The sequence below is a fragment of the Suncus etruscus genome, chromosome 4, assembly GCF_024139225.1.
Source record: "Suncus etruscus isolate mSunEtr1 chromosome 4, mSunEtr1.pri.cur, whole genome shotgun sequence".
NCBI classification, from domain to species: Eukaryota; Metazoa; Chordata; class Mammalia; order Eulipotyphla; family Soricidae; genus Suncus; species Suncus etruscus.
Genome location: NC_064851.1, coordinates 163329955 through 163354016, shown reverse-complemented (window position 1 = coordinate 163354016; position 24062 = coordinate 163329955). Strand labels below are relative to the sequence as shown.

General features: G+C 36.9%; 1 protein-coding gene across 1 annotated transcript in view; it reads left to right on the top strand.

Annotated features, from left to right (window-relative positions):
• Positions 1-24062, top strand: part of HSD17B4 (hydroxysteroid 17-beta dehydrogenase 4) — a 77968-nt gene that overhangs the window by 52485 nt on the left and 1421 nt on the right. Inside the window, exons 16-23 of the mRNA XM_049771390.1 lie at positions 3211-3314; positions 5652-5717; positions 11430-11499; positions 12443-12549; positions 13908-13994; positions 17313-17399; positions 18307-18445; positions 21223-21350. Coding sequence (XP_049627347.1) covers positions 3211-3314; positions 5652-5717; positions 11430-11499; positions 12443-12549; positions 13908-13994; positions 17313-17399; positions 18307-18445; positions 21223-21350 — 788 coding nt within the window. The remainder of the gene's footprint in view (positions 1-3210; positions 3315-5651; positions 5718-11429; positions 11500-12442; positions 12550-13907; positions 13995-17312; positions 17400-18306; positions 18446-21222; positions 21351-24062) is intronic.

Sequence of the window (24062 nt, the reverse complement as noted above, 5' to 3'; positions counted from 1 at the left end):
AATGTATTGTCTGAATTTTAGAAACAACAGTGGCAAATTGAATATCAGCTATGTTGGCTTTATCACTTTTGTTCATTAGAGAACATTAACATAGAAATCATGCTGAATTTTCCATTTTAATCTTGTTTTATTTGAGAACATTTTTTGATGCTGTTCAATATCCCACAACATTGCTTGGATGTTTTCTTTTTTCTCTTTCCCCTCTTCTAGATTTTTGTGTTTTATTGTCATTCTAGATTCTAATTTTTCCAGTTTACTTTGGTTTTCTCCACAAATGTAACAGAGCAAAGAAAAGTTGCACAGTTATCTCAGCTTTAATTTGTCCTTTTTTTTGGGGGGGGGGGATTCACTGAATTTACTTAACTGTAACTTAGTAATTTTTCATAGTATATAAAAATTTTTAGATGAAGTACAAATTTTATTAGGAGTCCAGCTTTCTGTGTTATAAAGATACAAATATTGTTTTAAATATAAAATTGCCATGCCTTTCTTTTTGTTCTAGTTATTTTTTGTTTTTGTTTTTTTTTACTGTGCAATTCAAGTTTCTATTCTTAGTTTTTTAGTACAAGAAATAGAGTTAGTATTCACTCTAGTAATCTGTAGAAAAAGGGATGGCTGTCTTACATTTATTTATGAGTTGTATTTGTTAATTTGCTCATTTAATTTTCATTTTTTGATTTGGGTCACTCTGGTGCTCAGCCCTGCCTGGTGCCATATATATTCAACTAAATTGCAAAGCAACATTTTAAACCCCTGTACTGTTTCTCACCCCCTTATTACTTGATTCATTAATTTGATAGCTATTTATTAGGTACTTTTATGTAACAACTACTATTTTATATCTGAGAATATAATGGATTAGCAGAACAGCTGTAATCCTGCTCTTGGGAACCTTCTACTGACATTCCAGCTTATTTTCTCTCAAGACTTTCTATGCTTTTCTTGATTTTTTTGGCAGTGTACTTGGAAGTTTTGAGACTGGGAGTTTATGAAATATTTGAAAAACAGAGAATAGAAATGTGAAAGATATTTTGGGTGTAGGAGGAAGTCTTAAAATGTTAAAAATTGCTATTTCCTAGTCAACAAATTATTTTTTTTAATTTTTAATTTTTAATTATGAGAACAAAGATGCAAAGAAAGAGGACACAAGGTAAACTTACAGTGGAAGGACAATCACCCATAAACAATTATCAGTAGTCCCATTGCTGATATCTTAACTTTGAACTTTCAGCCAAAGAACATTAAGAAAAATAAAACAGAACTCATGTACAATTACTTTGTCCCTCAAGTCCCCAGATTGTAGTACAGAATATTTCTTAGCAGCACACAAAGCAATCTAAAGACATAAAACTTATGTAACTCCTTAAACATTGAAGGTAAAGTACTTTTTTACATTTCCATGCACATGCATATTAGTTTAAGTTAACCTCAAAAGTTTAAGTGGGTTGTTTTTCTTAAGGATTAGAGTGAAAGGAGCACAATAAAAACGGTGTTTGAGTGGCAATTATTGTTTGCATAGGCCAACCAAAATATGAGGGACATGGAAAGGAAAAGCCTTGGCCTAAATACAAGAAGACCCTACCCCTGAAGTTTCCTGGCATAAGACCAACTCTAGGCTCCAGGCAAACTAGTTTGTCCAATCCAGGTCATTGTCTGTAATGCCAATACACTTTTATTTTTCACATAGTCTGTGTTGTTGGTATCATGTTTCTGTATTGAAGATTCTGGAATCTGCATATCCTATATTGCAGTCAGGATGATGCAGAGCGTCCTCTAGTTTCACCTCACAATTAAAGGGCAATGCAGAGAACCTTGTTCTGTAAGCAGGTCGTTGTTGTTGTCAAGTCTTCATAGTGTTAAGGGAAGTCTCTTTTGAGCAGGTCAATGTCAGAGCCGTGGTAGTGTCTTTCCTGGTAGAGGATTGCTTCCAGGTGTTATAAAAAATCTTGGATGTTTCGTAGATAGCTTCCCTGGTTCAGGGGTGAAAGGAGGATGCCCATTCTTCTGAGGCCTGTGCCAGGTCATTATATCAATGTTCAGGGTGTAAGGCCCCATTGCACTACGAGATTCAACAAAGGATTATTGAAGACCCTCTTTATTTTCTAGAGAGAGGTGATGAATGTTTGATGATCTTTTTTTCATCTTTTTAGTATCTTTTTTGTGTGTGTGTGTGTGTTTTTTGGGTCACACCCGGCAGTGCTCAGGGGTTATTCCTGGCTCCAGGCTCAGAAATTGCTCCTGGCAGGCACGGGGGACCATATGGGGCGCCGGGATTCGAACCAATGACCTCCTGCATGAAAGGCAAACGCCTTACCTCCATGCTATCTCTCCGGCCCTTTTTAATATCTTTATTTAAACACCTTAATTACAAATATGATTGTAGTTGGATTTCAGTCATATAAAGAACACCCACCTTCACCAGTGCAACATTCCCATCACCAATGTCCCAAATCTCCTCCCCCACCCCACCTGTGTGCAACTTTCCTGGGAGACCCCCGACCCGCGGGGGTGTGGAAATGAAGGTTGCTAGTTATTAGTGGGTTCACTCGAGCAGAACCGACCTGTAAAGAAGAACTAGAGAAATTAGTAAGAGAAGCCTTCAAGACAACGCATGCTGTTCAAAAAGGGAAGTTTATTGTTGGGGGATCAGCTTTTAAGGGCTGAGATACATCAGAAGGTGTTACAAGTTTTACACCAATCACAGTTACAAGCATTCATTAGCATAAACTGGGGCAGATAATAGGGAGGGGCAAAGAGGTAGACCTGAGCACGTTTTACTAAAAGGCATAAGATTCAAACAGAGTTCTATAAATTATACTCAACAAGTATAAATAGAACCTCAGCTGTAATCTTAATAATGTTTGCTAACACAAAGGCAAGTTGCTCTATATCTTTCTTTCTGTCTGGATATATTGGGCTGCTCTGAATTACTTTATTTGTCTATTTCCTTTGTCCTCAAGGCATGGGCGCCTTTGGTCACGTGGGTGACCAGATTAGGAATTACTGAGGTGTCTTTATGTTCTAGGTTTATCAGCTAGGCTCCCCACACCTGTGCTTGATAATCTAAACTGGGTTAACTTTAAATTAGGAAATCTCTCAGAGCTGAATTTTGCTTATGAATTTATTTAAAGAGATTGTTGATAATAAACTGATAACTACTGTGTCTTCTTATAATGACTTCTCCCCACCCCCCTTTCTTTTATTTTTCAGTCTATGCTTATTCTGATAAGGATCTTGTTTGTTACAATCAATTTTCTCTCTTCCTTGTTGGAGCTGGAGGAGTTGGTGGAAAACGAACATCAGATAAAGCCAAGGTAACTTAGGAGCAACCCTTCAACCCATGAAAAACTACCTAAAAGTCGGGAGTCGTTTTATATGTCGGTATATGGCAAGCTGAAACTTATTCCAGCTTCAGGGTCAAGTGATTTTGTCCCCCCCCCCCTTACTTGTAAGAAGTAACTTACTTTTAAGACTTTTAGGAAGTTTGTCATGGGTTGAAGGGTCGTCTTATATGCCAGAAAACACGGTAGCCACCCATATCATGTCATAGAGGAGAGCTTTAGTAATCTTCATTTGCTGAGTCAGAATATGCTTCTTGCATTTGAAGTTGTTTTTATATGCATATTTTAATAAAAAAACTATAGTCAAAGTAAAATATTTGAGATATTATGGAATATTCTTATTTTCTCATGTATAAATTAAAATCTTTAATTCATGATTTAAGTACTTTTTGTGAGTTCTCGAGTTCTCAAATTGCAAGTGTTTTATAACTTATATCTTAATTAAATTCAGTAAATTAATATCTATTTTATTATTACACTAATTTAAATGAAATATTTTTATTTGGCCTAACCTTTACTTCTGATTTATTTGAGGTAATAAAATCATGCTGTAAAAAATACTTCTAGAGCAGTACTAGAGACTCTTATTGGAATGAGGGTGTGATACCACTGGACTCTCTCACCATTGAAACAGTCATAACTGGTAAAAACTGCAAAAGAAGTATTTAGTCTCTGGAATTTGTTATAAAGATTTTTAAACAAATAAAGAGAGATTTATTTGGGGCTGGCGAGGTGGCGCTAGAGGTAAGGTGTCTGCCTTGCAGGCGCTAGCCAAGGAAAGATTGCGACCGCAGTTCTATCCCCTGGCGCCCCATATGGTCCCCCCAAGCCAGGGGCAATTTCTGAGTGCTTAGCCAGGAGTAACCGCTGAGCATCAAATGGGTGTGGCCTAAAACAAAACAAAACAAAAAAAGAGATTTATTTAAGAAGTTAGGAGAAAATTGAAAGGGCCAGAGCACATGCCTTGCATACTCAGGGTATAGTACTTAGCACTGTCTGCCTCCATATCAGCAATCCCATTTCACTTTACCTTGAGTATAGCCATGATAGCCTCTGAGCAGTGACCATATTGCATTTGTTGTGTATTGCTGGGAGTGGTCTCTGGGTCCTCTGAGTGCTGCTTGGAGGTACGCTCTACCATTAAAATGGTACCATTGTCTTGGTAAAAACACTGAGCATCAGTGGATATGAGCTAAAGTTCTCTACGCCCTTCTTCAATTGATGCATCATGACAGATTTCCCACTTGAGGTGCCTGAGTGGACCCACTGACTCTCTCTCTCCCCCTCTCTCTCCTCTCTCCCCTTTCTCTCTCTCTCTCTCTCTCTCTCTCTCTCTCTCTCTCTCTCTCTCTCTCTCTCTCTCTCTCTCTCTCTCTCTCTCTCTCTCCTTTTCTTCCCCCCCCTCTTTCTTTCCCTAAGGACGGCCACACTTATCTTAGAGTGCAGGTTACTTGCTAGCCCTTCCTCAACCAGCTCTTTACTATGGTAGCACTACTCCAATAAAAGGAATTTTACATTTATGGACTCTCCTTAACATGAAAGAAAGAGGAAAGAAGGGCTTGGAAGATGTTTTAAAAGGCTGGAGCGGAGCACAGACTGTGCATGCAGGAGAGGTTTGATTCCTCAGGTTTGATTTCTGGCACTGCTGGTGCAAAGCCAGGCTTTAATGCCTAAAACCAAAAGAAGGAAATAGGGGAGACTGATCTAGAGGCAGGAAAACAAAACAAAACAAGCAATGGAAATTATCTGAGTGGACTTAAAGAAGATTTCAAAGTAGATATCATAAATACGTTTTAAAAGCTATATGCAATCAACCATCCTGAAAAGAAGTAGAGGAAATAATTATAACAAAAATGAAATAGAAAAAGTCAGTAAGTAGAAGTTATTTAAAAAACAAAAAAGGAGGCTGGAGAGATAGCACAGCCTTGCATGCAGGAGGACAGTGGTTTGAATCCCAGCATCCCATATGGTCCCCTGAGCATAGAGCCAGGAGTAGCCCCTGAGTGCTGTCGGATGTGATCCCAAAGCCAAAACAACAACAACAACAACAAAAACCACACACACATACACAAAAAAAAAACACAAAAAAGTTATTACTAAAAGTACAATGGACTTTGATTGGATCCTTGGTGTCCCATATGATCCCTCGAGCCAGGAGTGATTTCTGAGCCCTTAGCCAAGAGTAACCCCTGAGCGCTGCGGGGTGTGGCCCCAAAACCAAAAAAAAAATCTAATAAAACCTGATTGTTTATAAAGTGAAAGGAGTGACAATGGCTTTGTTAAACGCAAACAATGCCTTTCTGATTCTAGGCCTCTGCAGCCATCCCCAGCAGACCCCCTGATGCTGTGGTTACTGACACCACCTCCCTCAACCAGGTAAGGCCATAACTTTGGGAAATGCTTCAAGTCCTCTTCCCTGATCTTTTTCAGGTGATGTCTCAGTCACTTTGTGAGTCCTAGCATACTGACTGTGCCCTTTATTTTTTTAATTCCTTAAACTTTTTTTTATTTAAACACTACTTTACAAGGTTGTTCATAACACAGTTTAAACATTTTTAAAATTGCTAATCTTGTCTTCACTGGATAGTAAAAGCCAAAAAGAAGAAAGCTTTTTAGTAAGTAGTTCGTTCAGAAACACAGCATGCCTTGTTGGCCATGCAGTGAGGGACAGGCTGAAGAAGACTGGGGGACTTCCTTGAAGAATTTTACTTTAAATGGCAGGATTAAAAGAACTAAAGACACTTTCAATCTGCCTTTCCTGGGGATAGAGATAGGTCACAAAAAGCTGTGTTACTTGGTTTTGAGACTTTTTATTATGCTAACTTGAAGAGACTAAGTGTTTCAGAAGGGCCCCAAATCTGGTAAGGCTGCTTTGTTTTCTGGTGGAAAAGATAAAATGTTTTGTTCTGTAGCAGCTTCTGTTCTCATGCAAAGATTTATTTAAGAAATACTTTATGAGAAAAGCAATTTTGTTTTGGGAGACCTAAAGATGACCAAGAGACCACCAGGCAGAATAGCAAACTTTTGCCATCAGCTTGGAATGAGTATTTTATGACAGCTGATGATTTGACAATTCACTTGTTTTGGGACGCTAATTTTATTATGCTTAATAAAAGAACCTATGTAGAATTATAGTGTGCTGACAAGTAGAAATTTCATGAGCTAGAGAATTACAAAGTTGGTACTTATTTTTGTTATCCTCCTATATAAGCATATAAACAATGCTGTTTTCATCAGATTAGCTTTTGCCTTTAAAATTTTTTCACCCATCCCCTATCCCTTACAGGTTCTTATCAGTTTTCTAGGAATACATCCATATTTATGCTTAATTAAGACTTTACGTAGTACTTTTATCAGGGCACTAAAGAAAAGGCTTTGTGTTTTTATAGTTCAGAAAATCCAGCTGCTCTGTTATTATTCTTGGGTTACTGATATGATATATCTGCTGCAGATAAAAAAACTAAAATACCGGTAGTTTTCAAGACTTGAATTTCTTACCACAGTATGGAGGGAGATTTGCTTTCTTTGATGCTATTTGAGATGAATGGGAAGTTTTGTTACCTTCAGCATAGTACTTTTTAAGTTAACATTTCTTTTGTGTGTGTGTGTCATCTATCATATGACAATTTTTTGTTTTTTTGGGCCATACCTAGCAGCACTCAGGGGTTACTCCTGACTTTGTGCTCACAAATAGCTCCTGGCAGGCATGGAGAACCATGTGGGATGCTGGGGGATTCAAACCAGCATTGGTCCTGGGTTGGCTGCTTGCAAGGCAAATGCCCTACTGCTGTGCTATCTCTCCGGCCCTCATATTCTTGACATTTTCTATCATAAAAGAATGTCGCAAAAACTACAAACTACTTTTTCCAAAGCCATTGTTTATTAAAAAAAAAAAAAGGCAGCATCAATTACAGGCTATTTTAACCTGCATGGTGGGTAGAAGAGGGAGGGATCAAGTGGAAGAAACCTGATGCATCATCAGAGATTGAAAGGACACTTGGATACTCAAGGAGTGGCTGTTTGATTTTTTTGATTCAATATAAGGCTCTGAATAATGTAGACCTTGCTATAGGCTTCAGTGAGGGCATACTAGGAAGTGAGGTTTTGTAGGATCAATAGACTTGCTGATGAAGGGGATAAAGAAGAACAAATGCCAATTGGGGAGACAGATCAGGATGTATGTGCAAGGAGGGATAATTAGAGCTTTCACATTGGAGAGTAATGGGTGCCACCATGTTCATATGTGAGCCACCAATGGTATGTCAGTGGTATGTGTTTGTCCCTCTGTGACAGTGTCTTAGAGACACTTCAGCATGCAGTTTGTCCTCTGTCTTTAAGTTGAAGTAATTTCCAAGAAGAAAATTGGCCATTTCCAGAAAGAAAATTTTCAAGGAAGTGAATTTTTTAAATCTCTACCAATATTACTTGAGATGTGCTCTTATTTCTTTAGGAGATATTCTTTGTCTTCAGTGCATACTTTAGTGTATGACATTTCAAGTATACTTTTATACTTTTTCACAATCATGAAGGAGAGAATTTATCTCTAGTAATTTAGAAATACCAAAGGATAAATGGATATTAGATGCTAGTCTCTTGTTTGGGGAGAATGGAGATAAGCAGTTGTGGTTCCCTCTAGTTCATATTTCACATTATCTAACAGTATTTTAGCTATAGTTTCTTTATCTAATTATTTCTTTTTGAGCCCTTGGGTTTCCAGGTTTTGGCTATTGTGAATAGTATTGTTGCGAACACAGGAGTACAGATGCCTTTTCTGCATTTTGGACTCCTTGGCAATTCCAAGAAGTAGAATCACCAGGTCATTATGGAAGCTTGATTCCTAGTTTCTTGAGAAATGACCATATTGTCTTCCAAAATGCTGGACCAATCAACATTTCAACCAGTAGTGAATGAGAGTCCCCTTTCCTCCATATTCACATAAACACTGATTATTGTTCTTTTAGATGTGTGCCAATCTCTCTTGGGTGAGGTGATATCTCATTATTACTTCGATTTACATTTCATCGATGATTAGTTATATAGATCATTTTTATTTGCTCTTTGGCTATTTCTCTTCATCTCTTCTTCACAGTTTTTTGATAGGGTTGGATGTTTTATCCTCATAGAGTTCTACTAGTGCTTTATATATACCTTTGATATTAATCCTTTATCAGATGATTCAGGGGGCAAATAATTTTCCTCATCTGTGGGCTATGTATGTATTTTGGTCATTGTTTCCTTTGAAATACAGATATAGTTACATTTGTTCATTTTCCCTTCCATATTTTTGCATGATCAGTGGCATTTCGTTAATTTTTTTGGGGGGGGGGCACACCTGGCATTGCTCAGGGGTTACTCCTGGCTGTCTGCTCAGAAATAGCTCCTGGCAGGCACTGGGGGACCATATGGGACACCGGGATTCGAACCAACCACCTTTGGTCCTGGATCGGCTGCTTGCAAGGCAAACACCGCTGTGCTATCTCTCCAGGCATTTCATTCTTTTTTTTTTTTTTTTTTTGGGCCACACCCGGTGTTGCTCAGGGGTGACTCCTGGCTGTCTGCTCAGAAATAGCTTCTGGCAGGCACGGGGGACCATATGGGACACCGGGATTTGAACCAACCACCTTTGGTCCTGGATTGGCTGCTTGCAAGGCAAACGCCACAGTACTATCTCTCTGGGCCCCACATTTCATTCTTAAATATACTTTTAACTTCAATCTTACAAAGTTTCTTCCTTTATCTTTCTCTATAGATCTTATGGTTTCGACTTTGTTATTGAAGTCTTTAATGCATTTTGATTTGATTTTTGTGCATAGTGTTAGAGTTCTGAGTTAAATGTCTTTTTTTTTGTTTTGTTTTGTTTTGTTTTGTTTTTTTGTATGTGGCCATCTAGTTTACCCAGCACCATTTGCTGCAGAGACTTTTCTTGTTCCACTTCATGCTTTTTACTCCTAATTAAAAAGATTAGCTGAGTTTTTATCTCTGGATTTTTAATTCTATTCCTTTGATCTGATGCTCTCCTTATTTTAAGTGAAAAAATGATATAATAATTTGGTTCAGTTTGCTATCACAGTGATTAAGAAAAGTGAATTCTTTAATTTCTTCTGAGGTAGTGGTAATACTGTTATATCCTGACCTAACTCTTTTTATTTTATTTTTTTTTTTTTTGGTTTTTGGGCCACACCCAGCGGTGCTCAGGGGTTACTCCTGGCTGTCTGCTCAGAAATAGCTCCTGGCAGGCACGGGGGACCATATGGGACACCGGGATTCGAACCAACCACCTTTGGTCCTGGATCGGCTGCTTGCAAGGCAAACACCGCTGTGCTATCTCTCCGGGCCCCTGACCTAACTCTTAACTCTTTGTCTTATTCTTTGACAATTTCCTCTTTACCCACATTTGGTGGCAGGTATTGAAAAAGCATTTGATTTATGGCTAATTTTTTCCTTTGGTTAGAAAGAGTCATCACACCTGACCATAAACACGCATAGATTTTAGATGAGGAAAACAAGAAAAAAATATTCTAAAGTAAATGTTGTACTAAAATATTTAATAAATATAATATGAGACACCATCAGGAGATGGTGGCAGGGAACAACGATCTTGCAAGGCTGAAGTATATTTACAATATGCCTGTCCACGGCTGCTTAAACACATTTACCTAACTCTCCACAATGAAGGCATTTAAAAAAAAGTGCCTCTCTCCCAAACACCACAAAAGCACCACTGGGAGAGTAAATGATCCTGAACAGAGTCTATAGTTAATCCCATGACAATATACTCCAAAGACGGAGAAACCCCATATCTCTTAGGCCAAGTGAATTCCTTTTCGAATGACCCCAATATTTACTGTGTCAGGGCAGGAGGGAAAAAACAAAAAAACAAAAAGCACAAAACCTTGGTTATTTTTATATATTATTTTTTATCTTCATTTATTATTATTATTATTATTTTTATTTACCTATCTATTTTTGGTCGATTTCTTTGTTTGGGTGTGATTATTGAAAGTGTTGTCCCCAGTTATACTTATTTTTTTCTCTTCCTTTCTTTTCTTTCTTTATGTGCTATGCCATGTTTCTTATTTCAAGACCATGGCACTCTTTTTTTTTTTTTTTTTTTTTTGTGGTGCTTATCGTTGTTGTTGGAGTCCTCACTGGATATTTGACACTTCTTTTTGTACTGGTGGAGTGTTTCACCTTCTTTTTCTCCTTCGTTTCTCAAATCGATGATGAGAGCCTCTAGAAGGATTCCGCCCATTTTCGGCGTATTAGACTCTTACCCCAGTTTATTATTTTTTTCTCCTTCAAACAAAACCACGCAACTTGAACTAGCTAGTCCTGCCTCCCAGTTAGAGGGGGAAATAAGGGAGGCACCAAGACCAAACAGGTGCAAGACTACTAAGTAGTAGGCTAGATACAGAGGGGACCACATATTCTAGCAACCCTAGGGGTGAGGGAAGAGGATATGGGAGGTAGGACAAAAACGGAGGTGTAGGGAGGACAAATTGGTGATGGGAATCCCCCCTGATTTTATGTAAATATGTACCTAAAATATTGTCAATATGTAAGCCACTATGATCAAAATAAAAATTATATTAAAAAAAAGTGCCTCTTGTAGAGTGAGTAGGAGGCAAACAGGATTGTGGGAAGTGAACATGAGTGAAGTGATTGGTGTTGAAACATTGTATGCCTGAAACACAATCGTTAATAACTATGTCATTTCATGGTGACTTAATAAAACTTTTTTTTTTTTTTTGGTTTTTGGGTCACACCCGGCAGTGCTCAGGGGTTATTCCTGGCTCCAGGCTCAGAAATTGCTCCTGGCAGGCACAGGGGACCATATGGGACGCCGGGATTTGAACCGATGACCTCCTGCATGAAAGGCAAACGCCTTACCTCCATGCTATCTCTCCGGCCCCTTAATAAAATTTTTTAATAAGAAGTTAGTTTTTTTCATCAGGGCCTCAGTTAGGTACAAGTAAGTACAGACTCATACACTTAAGTAGATATGCATATTGCATTTTCTCTGTGTTTCATGTAAAGGATTCTAAGAAAGCACTGAGTACGAGTTCCTCTTTGTTTCTTTATCTGCAGGCTGCTTTATACCGCCTCAGTGGAGACTGGAATCCTTTGCACATTGACCCTAACTTTGCGAGCATGGCAGGTGAGTGACTATCTGAAGGTCTATACCAATGACAGCTTTAGCTTAGCGACTTATATAATGTACTTTAAAGAAATTGCTGCATATTGGGGCAATTTTAATAACATTTGAAAAACAGCCTTTCCTAATTGCACTATGGCAATGACAAGGAAAGGGAGGAATGTGGTATTGAGAAAATGTTGTACTTGAAATTTAGTGTATGGGGGAGGGAAGCCCCTGCCAGTGCAAGGCCAAGGATAGAAGCATGGGTTGGGGGTAGTTAGTCTGAAGGACAAGGGCATCGGAGCAGGGGGCAAGAAATGGAAAGGCTAGAGAGGGAGCATCTCCACGTGGAGACTGAAATCACCAAGTTTGATATCATGTTTACAACCGAAGCCAGACGGATAATTCTTTATATAGCAATAATGTAGAGAATAGCAATAATATATAGCAATAATGTACATAATGTAATAATGTATATAAGAATAATGTATATAATGCAATAATGTGTAGCAATAATGTAGATATAGCAATATATAGATAATTCTTTATATAGCAGTAAAGCATTAGAAAAAAATTGCTGAGTTCCCATTCTTTCACATTCCTTTTCTTGTTTTTCTTTCTGTCTTTCACACTTATCTCTCAGGAGGTTTTTTTTTTTTCCTCCTTACTCCTTAAATTTCTTTTTGTAAGAGAGGGGGAAAGGGAAAGAAAAGGAAAGGAGAAAGAGAGGAGGAGAAAGAGATATGAAGGGGATAAGGAGGAGAGAGGTAAAGGGAAAAAAAGAGGAGAAGAGAGGGATAGGAGGGGAAATGGAGAGGATGAGGAGAGAGGAGATGACACTCCTTAAAATAGTAAAAGTCATGGTAAGGGAAATGTAAAGACAATTTTTTAAACCCTGAGTTAACTATTTGTGGTTTTTCAACATGAAAACGCCTCTATCTAACTACATTCTCTCTTTTTCCAGGTTTTGACAAGCCCATTTTACATGGATTATGTACATTTGGATTTTCTGCTAGACATGTTCTGCAGAGATTTGCAGATAATGATGTGTCAAGATTCAAGGCCATTAAGGTATGTGTGTAAGTGATATTGCATGATGGGAACATTGTTCCTGTTTTGTTTTTAGAAAATAAAAGGATTTTAATGAATATTTAAAACAGTACTAAAACGTAAAAATCCCTATTTTGCTTCATGGATCTTGTATCTCTAAATACCCATATTAAACATGCATATGAAAAGATGGAGTTATAATTTTACCAGATTCCTTGGGTTATTTTATGAATTAATTGGGATAATATGCCTTCAGCTATGTGTTCCTTAAATACTTGAGAGCAGGGACTGGAAATTAATTCAGTGATGAGTCTATGTTTCATATGAATGATGTTCTGATTCAAATACCAGTTTGCTAACCCCCTAAAAATTCTCAAAGACAAAGCAAAATGATATTTTTTGGTTTTATGTTAATAAATGATTTTTGTAATTGTTTTCAATTTAATGGAAAAATCTGAAGTGGTTATATTTGAATTCTAATAAACACATCTATATCAACCTGAATTACATTATTATTTTTTTGTATTTCTTAATTGGGTTCAAGTTGGTAGCTATGAGTAATGACAAAAATATCTATGCATGTGATATCATTGTTTACATATATGTTAAATTACATACACTAAAAATGTTTAAGACAGTATCAAATAGCTCCAACAGCTTTGATGAATTTATATTCTATGCAGCAATAAAAATGCATTTCTTGGTGTCTTTTCCTTGGTAACACTTTAATTTTAAGCTTTGTAAATATGACTTGTTATTAATATCCATAGAATATAAAATATACACAAAACCAGAAAGCAGTATAGCTAATTGTGAAATAAAAACCGTAATAATCTCATTTATATCTGATGCATGTTTCATTAATGAGATTTACCTAGAACCTCTGTGTTTGGTTTGCTTTGGTTTGAGGAACATCCCTAGCAGTGTTGGGGTTCACTAGAATTATAGTGGCTGATGCTAGGGAAGCCAATACAGCTGTGCTAGGATTTGTGAGGATCAATACAGCCTACTCTGTTCCAGGTATGTGTTACGGTCCTGCAAGCTGGAACCCATCTCCGTTGATTGTACCACTTGTAACTACTTAAGTCTCCATGATCTATATAATTTCACTTAAGATAATTATACCTTCGTTTCTTGATTTATCAGCATTAAGCACTATGTACTAACTCTCTACTCGAAAGACAAAGAATTAACTTAGTTTTGCTGTGACCTTTATTGATTTCATAATTATTTTTGTAAACAAATTTAAGAAATTTGAAATGACCATGTTCTTTTGTTTTCTAGCTTTGAGTCTAGTTTTCTAGTTTGTTCCTCCAAGTAGAAAGGTTTCATGTTAAAATATTTTTAACTCTAATATCTTTTTTATTTTTTTGACAAAGGTTCGTTTTTCAAAACCTGTATACCCAGGACAAACTCTACAAACTGAGATGTGGAAAGAAGGAAATAGAATTCATTTTCAAACCAAGGTATGGAGAATGTAATTGCAGTTGTTGTGTGAGCTCTTCACTTTACCCTCCAATTCTTTCCATCTTAGCATTTAGGTTTCGTTTATTCTGAACCAGATTGGCATTGGCTACTCAGAGAAATCTAGTCAATTAGATTCATTTTTTTTGGCTCATTCAACAGTCAAATGATGAAAACAGAATCATCAAAAACCACATGGCTTGAAGACAGATATAAATAAGTCAAATATTTAATATTTAATTAAATATTTGATATTTAATTTCAATTCCTTTGTGAGCAGGAATGCTCCAAAGATCATTACAACACCAGTGGTTAGATAGTTTAATAGAGAGGTTCTGAAATAATTCTGCTGAATTAAAGCTAGTTAATGTCCTTCTATCCCTTTTATGATGATCTTTTTTTACTGGGCAGAAAGGCTGTGCATCTTTATCATAGAAAAATTGTCAAATTAAATTTTATTTTGGTTTTGGCGTCATACCTGGTGATGCCCAGGGATTACTCCTGGCTCTGTGCTCAGATATTGCTCCTGGTAGGCTTGGGGAATATATGGGATGCTGGGAATCAAATCTGGGCTTGTCCCGGGTTGGCCGTGTAAAGGCAAACCACTGTGCTATCACTTCAGCCCATGCAAATTAGCATCTTATGTCACAGGATTGATACCTAATTAATAGGAAATAACAAAACAGATAAGAGTAAATCTCCCTGTATTGTATAGTAATTTGGGTAGGAGACTTTAACCAGGCTCCAGAAATTCCTTACAGGAAATGTGATTATCCTTTCGTTAGTAAATTTTTTAAAGATCATTCTTATTAGTGCAGTTGTACAAACTTTCTAACCTACTCATTTGTATGACAATAGATGGTTTGTACTGAGTAGTTTAAACTTCATTAGCAATATAGCAACTGTTTGGAGCCAGGTGGACACTTGCCTTGCACATAGATCATGTGGTTTCAATCTCTAGCATCCCATCTGGTCTCCTGAGCATTGTGAGGAGCAATTCCTGAGTGTAGAGCCAGGATTAACCCCAGGGCACTGTTTTGGGTCTGGCCTGAGACAAACAGAAATAATATATACCTATATTCTGCAACCCTCTGATTTTTGGATTGTTCATGTAAGTTTTGTTTTTTGAATAAGAGGATGAATTCTAAAAGTGTTAAAGATTGTGACTAAATTACAGGGTTTCTTCTTCTCTCTCTTCTCCAATTCTCTTAGCAGAATAGTACAAAAAGAGTTTCTAGGATCCAAACAAAAAGGGTAGAAAGATAACTTAAATACAGTAAAATTCTTGTCATTGTGCTCAGTTCTATATAATTCTTTGTATCTTTTCGGTATATTTGTAATTCTCCCTTAGTGATTACTTCAAACTTTTTAAACAGGGGACCAGTTCACTGTCCTTCAGATTGTTGGAGGGCCAGATTATAGTAAAAACAAAAATTATGAACAGATTTCTATGCACACTGCATATATCTTATTTAGAAGTGAAGAAACAAAATGGGAATAAATACAATATGTGGCCTGTGGGCCGTAGTTTGAGGACCATTGGCTTAGAAGTACTTTTTCCTGGGGACCTGGGGAGAGTGCTTACATTTCACACTGCTGACCCCGGTTTCATCCTCCACGCTAACATGGGTTAACATGGGTTCCCTGAACCCACCTGAACTGATCCTTGATCTCAGAGCTAGGAGTAGACCTTGAGTATTGCCATGTGTGGCCCCAAAATAACACCAAAAAAGTACTCTCAGGGGCCGGAGAGATAGCATGGAGGTAAGGCATTTGCCTTGCTTGCAGAAGGTTGGTGGTTCGAATCCCAGCATCCCATATGGTCCCCCGAGCCTGCCAGGAGCGATTTCTGAGCATAGAGCCAGGAGTAACCCCTGAACACTGCCGGGTGTGACCCAAAAACCAAAACCAAAACCAAAAAAAAAGAAGTACTCTTTTCTGTTATTCATAGGAATTTTCTCCCTTCTCCTTTTAAACCAATGATATTGTTGTCTCAATCATAAAAAATAATTTATTAAGGTATATTTTGTTCATAAACTGTATCTTTCTTTGCTTTTCACTTTATAATTTTAAATAAAATGAATGGTTTGAAAGATCTTTCTTTTCTCCTCAAGTATTATGGAAAGTAGTCACTTCTTGATTTTTAAAATTTACTTTAATAAACTGTGCATTAATTTTTAAACAGTCCTACATATTTAAAGCAGTGTTCTACTTCTTTGAAAATATAGCCACTGAAATTATTTTAGTGAAATATTATAAATTTGATATAAATTTCTTTCATGATCATTTGATAAAAGATTGATTTACACATTTAGTTTGTTCTATGTATATGTACTGTTTGAAATAGAACTAGAATGATTTAAAATGGTATGCTCTGAGTTAGTTATAATTTTTGTTTGGTTTTTGTTTTGGGGCCACAGCCAGCTTGCTCAGGGCTTACTTGTCTCTGTACTCAGGGATTACAGCTGGTGGGCTTGGGTGATTTTATGGGGTGCTAAGAATGCTAGGATGGGGTACTACTTCCTATTTTTAAAAGCAAGTGCCTTCCCAACTGTGCTGTTTCTTTGGCCCTGCCAGTTATATTCTATATTAATTGAACAAGTGCATTTTGATTATCTCATGTGTCTTATAGTCCCATAACCTCAACTGCTTACAGTAATTTAGCAGTTCCCACTAAAGTGCCCCTCCATTAAATATACTTATGCTCTTACAAAATCTTCATACCATTTAAATTGGATTTGGAGTTGGGACCTAGTTCATAGGTTTTTCTTTTCTATTTCTCTTCTCCCTCCTTTCCTTTCCCCTCCTCTCCTCTCTCTCTTCCCTTTCTTCCCCTCTCCTTTCTCTTTCTTTCCTCTTTTCTTTCCTCCCTCCCTCCCTCCCTCCCTCCCTCCCTCCCTCCCTCCCTCCCTCCCTCCCTTCCTTCCTTCCTTCCTTCCTTCCTTCCTTCCTTCCTTCCTTCCTTCCTTCCTTCCTTCCTTCCTTCCTTCCTTCCTTCCTTCCTTCCTTCCTTCCTTCCTTCCTTCCTTCCTTCCTTCTTCCTTCCTTCCTTCCCTACTCACTGTGCTATCTTTCTAGCCCCATAGGTATCTTTTAAAAAGGGCTCTGGCTGATTCTGTAGACAGAGTTAATACAATAAAAATCATATTAAATTAGTAAGCCTTTCTGTTTGCTTACCTTAATAATTTATAAACTCTTTAATTTGGGTTATTTTCTTTTTCAAGGAAAATATAAATTTCTTTCAAATAACTATATAGTTTTACATTGAAAACATGTTTTTACTGGAACCTTCTGTCTGAACTTCTTTCCTCCCTTTTAAGAATCTGGAGACTGGAGACATTGTCATAGCCAATGCATATGTAGATCTTGTGTCATCATCTGGGACTGCAGCTCAAGCTCCTACTGAGGTGGGTTTTTATTAACTGTGTTCAAGTAATTTTCTAATATCTAATTTTCAGGTCAGGTCACTATAAGAACTTTTAGTATATTTTAGAAAAATTTTAATTCAAGAGATTCATATTCTTGAACTAGAGAAGAATGATTCAAAATTTCTTGGAATAAAAGGAAAAGTATGATATTAAAAAAAATTAAGGTATTTTTTTGGGGGGGAGTTTTAGGCCATATTTTAAGTAAAAAAAGCTTTCCAGTTTTAGAGTAATTGAATTTTTTAATGAGAAATCTTAGGCAAATATATTTTGAAGGAAAATAGATTAAACAATTAAATATACTGTGCGGGCCCGGAGAGATAGCACAGTGGCGTTTGCCTTGCAAGCAGCCGATGCAGGACCAAAGGTGGTTGGTTCAAATCCCGGTGTCCCATATGGTCCCCCGTGCCTGCCAGGAGCTATTTCTGAGCAGACAGCCAGGAGTAACCCCTGAGCACCACCGGCTGTGGCCCAAAACCAAAAATATATATATACTTGCATGTTTCTGTAAAGATTATGAAAAATGTAAAAGGTATCAGTTGTTTAAAAAATGAAAAAAACTCACATTTTAGTGTTAGAGAGAAATTTAAACTTCAACATTTTAGTCCCACTTTACAAATAACAGAGACGACTGACTTCTCTAATATCTTGTACTGAAGTGAGAACATAATTTGTTGTCCAGTTCCTAGTTTAAAACATTTTTTCTAAATTATGGTAAAAGTGAAGTCCTTTTGTTAGGATGACTGAGGCTGTGCTTGATCAGTTAATGTAAGGAGAATGTGAAAAAAGCTGAATGTGAAATTTTTACATTTCTTTTCTTGTGTACATATAATCTGTAATAATTGTTCCCTCCAGTACTTTGAAAATTCACTTGTTTTCTTTACACTAGGATGGGAAGCTTCAGAGTACCTTTATATTTGAGGAAATTGGTCGCCGCCTTAAAAATATGGGCCTTGACGTGGTGAAGAAAGTGAATGCTGTATTTGAGTGGCATATTACGAAGGGTGGAAACACTGCGGCTAAGTGGAGTAAGTCTTAGCCCTGATGTTACTGAACTTGAGTGAATCGAGTGCCCCTTTTCTGGTGAAGCTTGTCTCTTTGAAGTGAGATAAATCCTTCCTTTTTAGGAAAGTTGTTTTTCATGGGAAATAATAGGTTTCAGAGCGTCCAAAGACATGTGGAGATTTTAGAAATGTATCAATTCAAAAGAAAATAGCTGTTTTAGTGTCTAAAAGGAAATAAAAAGGAAGAGAGAAAGTGAGAAAGAAGAGGAAAATGCCTGCCTCAGGTATGACTGACTGAACCTCAATCATTAACAACTTTTTAACTGTGGAAAAATGTTTTATTATGAACAACCTTGTAAACCATGGTGTTTAAATAATTTTTTTAAATTAAAAAGAAAAGGAAAAAAGAAAATAGCTATTTTAAAAACAAGGTACTGACAGAACTTGACAAGAAAAAAAAATCTAACCCCATAAAAAATGGGGAGATGAAATGAACAGATAATTCCTCAAAGAAGAAATACAGATGGCCAAAAGTCAAATAAAAATATGTTCCACATTATTCATCATTAGGGAGATGCAAATTAAAACAATAATGAAATATTCCATGCCAATGATACTGGCATACATCACAAAGAACAAGCAACAATCAGTGCTGGTGTGGATGTAGGGAGAAAGGAACTCTCAAACTCACTGCTGAGGGGAATGCAGTCTAGTCCTGCCTTTATGGAAAACAATATGGAGATTCTTTAGAAAACTGGAAATTGAACTCCCATATGATCCAGCTATCCCACTCCTAGGGATATACCCTAGGAACACAAAAATACAACATAAAAAGGCCTTCCACACACCTTTATTTATTACAGTGCTATTTACAATAGCCAGAATCAGGAAACAACTCAGATGCCCTTCAACCAATGAATGGCTAAAGAAACTGGTACATATACACAATGGAATACTAGGCAGCTGTCAGAAAAAAAAATGAAGTCATGAAATTTTCTTATACATGAATGGACATGGAAACTATTATACTGAGTGAAATAAGTTAAAGGGAGAAAGGTAAGACAGAATAGTCTCACTCATCTGTGGGATTTAAGAAAAATAAAAGACATTAATATAATGCCAAGAGACAATAGAGATGAGTTCAGGAAGAATCGGCCCCATGATATGAAGCTTATCACAGAGTGGTGAGTTGAGTTAGAGAAATAACTACACTAACAAGTATCATGACAGTGGTGGTGAGTGAGAGAAATAGAGTGCCTGTCTCAAATACAGGTAGGGGTGGGGGTGGAGGGAGCTGGAGGGTATTGGTGGTGGGAAGGTTGCAGTGGTGAAGGAGGGTATTCTTTTTCATAACATGTTTGTAATAATGGTACTTAACTAAAGATACTATTTAAAAAGAAAAACAAACAGGGCCAGAGTGGTGCCATAAGTGGTAGGGCATTTGCCTTGCACATGCTAACCTAGAATGGCAGACCGAAGTTCTACCCTCTGGTGTCCCATATGGCCCCCCAAGCCAGAGTGATTTCTGAGTGCATAGCCAGGAGTAACCCGAGTGTCACAGTTTGTGGCCCAAAAACCAATAATAAAAAAAACCCACATATATATATATAAAGAAAAAAAAAGCAGTCCTCTTTAGTGGTAAGCTGCTTTAATACTTGAATTTCTATGAAAAATAAAACAAGTACATTGAAAGTACTTTGTTTGTATTTTAGGGCCCCCTTAGCAGAGCTCATGCTTATTCCTAACTATAATCAGGGGTCATTTCCGAGGTGTTCAGGTGTGGTGGGGACCAAACTTGTATCAGTCTCACGCAAGACAATCTCTCTAGCTCCCAGAAGTATTGTAAGTCATTATATTTTGATAATTTGAAAAATGTCTTCTTTATTTCAAAGCTGTAAAAATTGAATCAGTATGTGGGAGTCACTCATGTCTTGTGCTTGGGAGACCATGTGATTCAGGGATCAACCCCCCAAGCCTTCCTTCTACATGTAAGGCATACACTCACTTTGTTATGCCTGAATTCATAATTGGCCAAGACACAGAAGCTTAAGTAGGATACACATTTATTTCATTTCCATAGGCCCAGTGGGTTGTGGCCTCCTATGAAATTGAGGTTGCACTCTCAAACTACATTCCAAAGTGTCAATTAAGATCATGCAAGATTATCTATAATTTTTACTTATGTTTAAAACAAGGTGGAGTTTATAGACATTCATCAATAAACCTTCACTTCGTTATAGCCACCCCTCTCAGAGGAGCAAACTCTTTGTTGCTTAGGACCACAGGTGCTTGCAGTCTCCAGGGTCTGTGAGGCATTTACACAGCCAGCAGATGCTGACAGTTAGGTTTTAGGTTCTGACTCATATGAACTTTTAATTCTTTCTTGGTCCATCAGTATGTGGACCATATTTTCATAAACTATTACAATATTATATAACAAATAACTTAAATCAGTACATAACTCCATTGATCTAGCTATGCTGCCAGAAATTTTCTCTTTTTTTATATATGAAATGAATATGAAATTCATTTCAGGGAGGGAGAAGGTTGGACATATAGCGCCTCACTAGAGCACTTGCCTTGCTCACTCGAGCTACTGGGTTCAATTCATAGTACAGTAAAAATTGATCAAAAGCATCTCATAACAATGGACTTAAGACATTTTTGTGAATGACATTAAATATATAAAGTAGAATAATTGATGTGTTGGCTGCCTGCATTTTTATTGGTTTATTTTACTTTCCTATTAATAGTGAAGAGTAAATGATTCATATTGGATTCTTCTTCTTTTTGTTTTTCAGCTATTGACCTTAAAAATGGTTCTGGGAAAGTATATCGAGGCCCTGCAGAAGGCTCTGCTGATACCACATTTATACTTTCAGATGAAGATTTCATGGAGGTAGTCCTGGGCAAGCTGGACCCTCAGAAGGTAATACTTCATCTTTGATGGTTGAAATCATATCACATTCTTACTTGGAAAACATTTCTTAGAACTCTAAGAAAACGTTGAACCTCCCACACAATTGTAAATCTGTGTATAAATTTTTATTCTTTAGAAAAATTAAACTATCTTGTTGGTCAGAAATTCTGCTGATGGCATCAGTGATCAATTAATACTCATTTTTTGTTGTTGCATGTATTAAAATGTGTTATTTACACAGAGAAAGCTAGAGAAAAAGAAACAATTATTAAGAACATTTTTAATAGTAATTATAAATAATTATATTAAAATTATAAATATGTAATATACATTATAAATTGTAAATATATAATTATACATACTTATTACTTTTAGGATGTAAATATTTATATTAATATTTATTAATGATGAGGCTTAATATTAAAATAAGTATTATTAATATAAATAGCATACCTATAGTAATTTTATAATGTTTATATTTGGTCCATACTTGCTGGTTCCAGTGGAAGCAGTGTTTGCTGCTGGCGGTCCCTGCCAGTTGTGCTTGATGGGTCAGGTGGTGCTGGAGATCAGATCTGGGGCTCCTACATGTTACACATGTACCCTGCCCTAGGAGATACCTTGCTGAGCTCCAGTTATAGTAATTTGAGTTTATTTATCAACTATATATTTATTTTAAAATGTTGACATAGGAGCAGACCTATACAGTTTAAGCCTCTGATGTCAATTGAATTTGAGTTGGCAGATCATAATTGAGAGTAATAATAATAATTTATATTGATATAATAAATTATATTATTATTATTATTATATTCTTTGGTAGTTCCTGGGATAAAAACCAGGGCCATACAAAAAGAGACATGTGGTAAACAATTGCCCTACATTCCTAGCTACATTTAATGCATTTAGATGCAGTTTTTAAAAGTACATTTTTATTAAATATAGTTTTATTGGCATTTTTGAAACTGTACTGTGGTTGAAATTCTTCAACATACAGTAAAACAGTATAAATCTCATATCTAGACCTTTTAATATGTTATCAGTTTAAAGGAGAAAACCATGTGTTCTAAGGTATTTCATAAAGTTAGTTATTACATTTTGATATATAGAATCACAAACTTCCCTTATTATTGAAATTTGAAATAGGATGGGTTAAAACAGCCCGTGTCCTACCTGATGTGGACCATGTAGTGAGATTTTAGTGGGAAATCATGCTTCAGACAAGAATGACCTCTTTGACCATTCTTCACTAAGATTGCTCTGAAACTTTGGCTCATTAAATCAATACAAAATAAAAATATTGCATAGTAGTTACAATAGAGGAAAATAATTCTTGTTTCCAAGTCTTAATTAGGAAGCTAAAAATTTCAAAAGAATCCGCTGCTTAATTCTTAGTTTGAATGATTTTATTTTTTTTTATTTTTTTATTTTTTTTGGTTTTTGGGTCACACCCGGCAGTGCTCAGGGGTTATTCCTGGCTCCAGGCTCAGAAATTGCTCCTGGCAGGTACGGGGGACCATATGGGACGCCGGGATTCGAACCGATGACCTCCTGCATGAAAGGCAAACGCCTTACCTCCATGCTATCTCTCCGGCCCCAGTTTGAATGATTTTAAACAAAGTTGTTCAGTGCACAGTTATTAGCTGAAATAGTTTTTACTCATCAGCAAAACCATCTAGACTATAAAGTGGAAAAAATTGTTCAGGGGTCAGAAGACCTCTCACTGGACAGAAGAGCACAAGTGTTTCGCATGCTGGGGCCTAGGTTTAAGCCCCTGTACTAACTCGTCCTTCCAAGCATAACCAGAGTAAACCTGAGTATGGATCTAGAAATCCCCCCTGGGCCCTTTTTTATGACGTCCCAAACAAAAGAAAACAAAATTTATAATTATAAGAAGAACACACACAACAAACTGAATACATGAGAAAATGAACATTTTCTTGCAAGAAAGATGAAAACTGTAAAGTCATATAGTGCTTAACTGTGGACATCTGATAAAACTAAGTTTTTCTCCTTGTTCTGCATTCTCTCTTGTAACCTCATTGGTGATGTGAAAATAGTAATTATTCGATACCAATGAGTGTTGGGATAACTAAGGCCAGTCATACATGTGAAGAGCTGACTTACTCTCTACATGGTGCCAGCTGAATCCTCAATTGATTCCTTCCCAGGGATCTGCTTAGCACCTACTCTGATGTGGCTTAGAAATTCCTGAACAAGACATTGCCTCTACCGTGTAGAGTTCAAGTTGCTGTTGATGCATGAATGGATGTGGCTGTGTCTTATAGATGGATAGATATGGCTGTGTTTTGGTGACAAAAACACCAAGTGTAGATCCTTAAGCTTGTTTTATTGGAAATATTTTTTTTAAAAAGAGATCATCCAAAAGGGCTTGGAAAGACTCAATCAAGTGCAGGAGTGAGCCACTGTGCCTGTAAATGAAGGGGTCGAGAGGAGGATGTGAGACCAGGTCTCAGGGAAAAACCGCAGGGAGGTTAGACTTCATATGTGATAAGGAGTTGCACACAAATAAACGTGGCTACATTTCCTTTGAAACATTGGGTGCCATGCATCAGGCAGTAAACTCTTGTTTACAGGAGCCTACATGCAAGTCTCATTGCCAGCTCCAGCAGCCACCATTTTTGTGGGACTACAGTGGGTCATATTAAATATGCATTCTTGTTGTTTTTTTACTTCATATTCTTTGCAGAATCTTCTCAG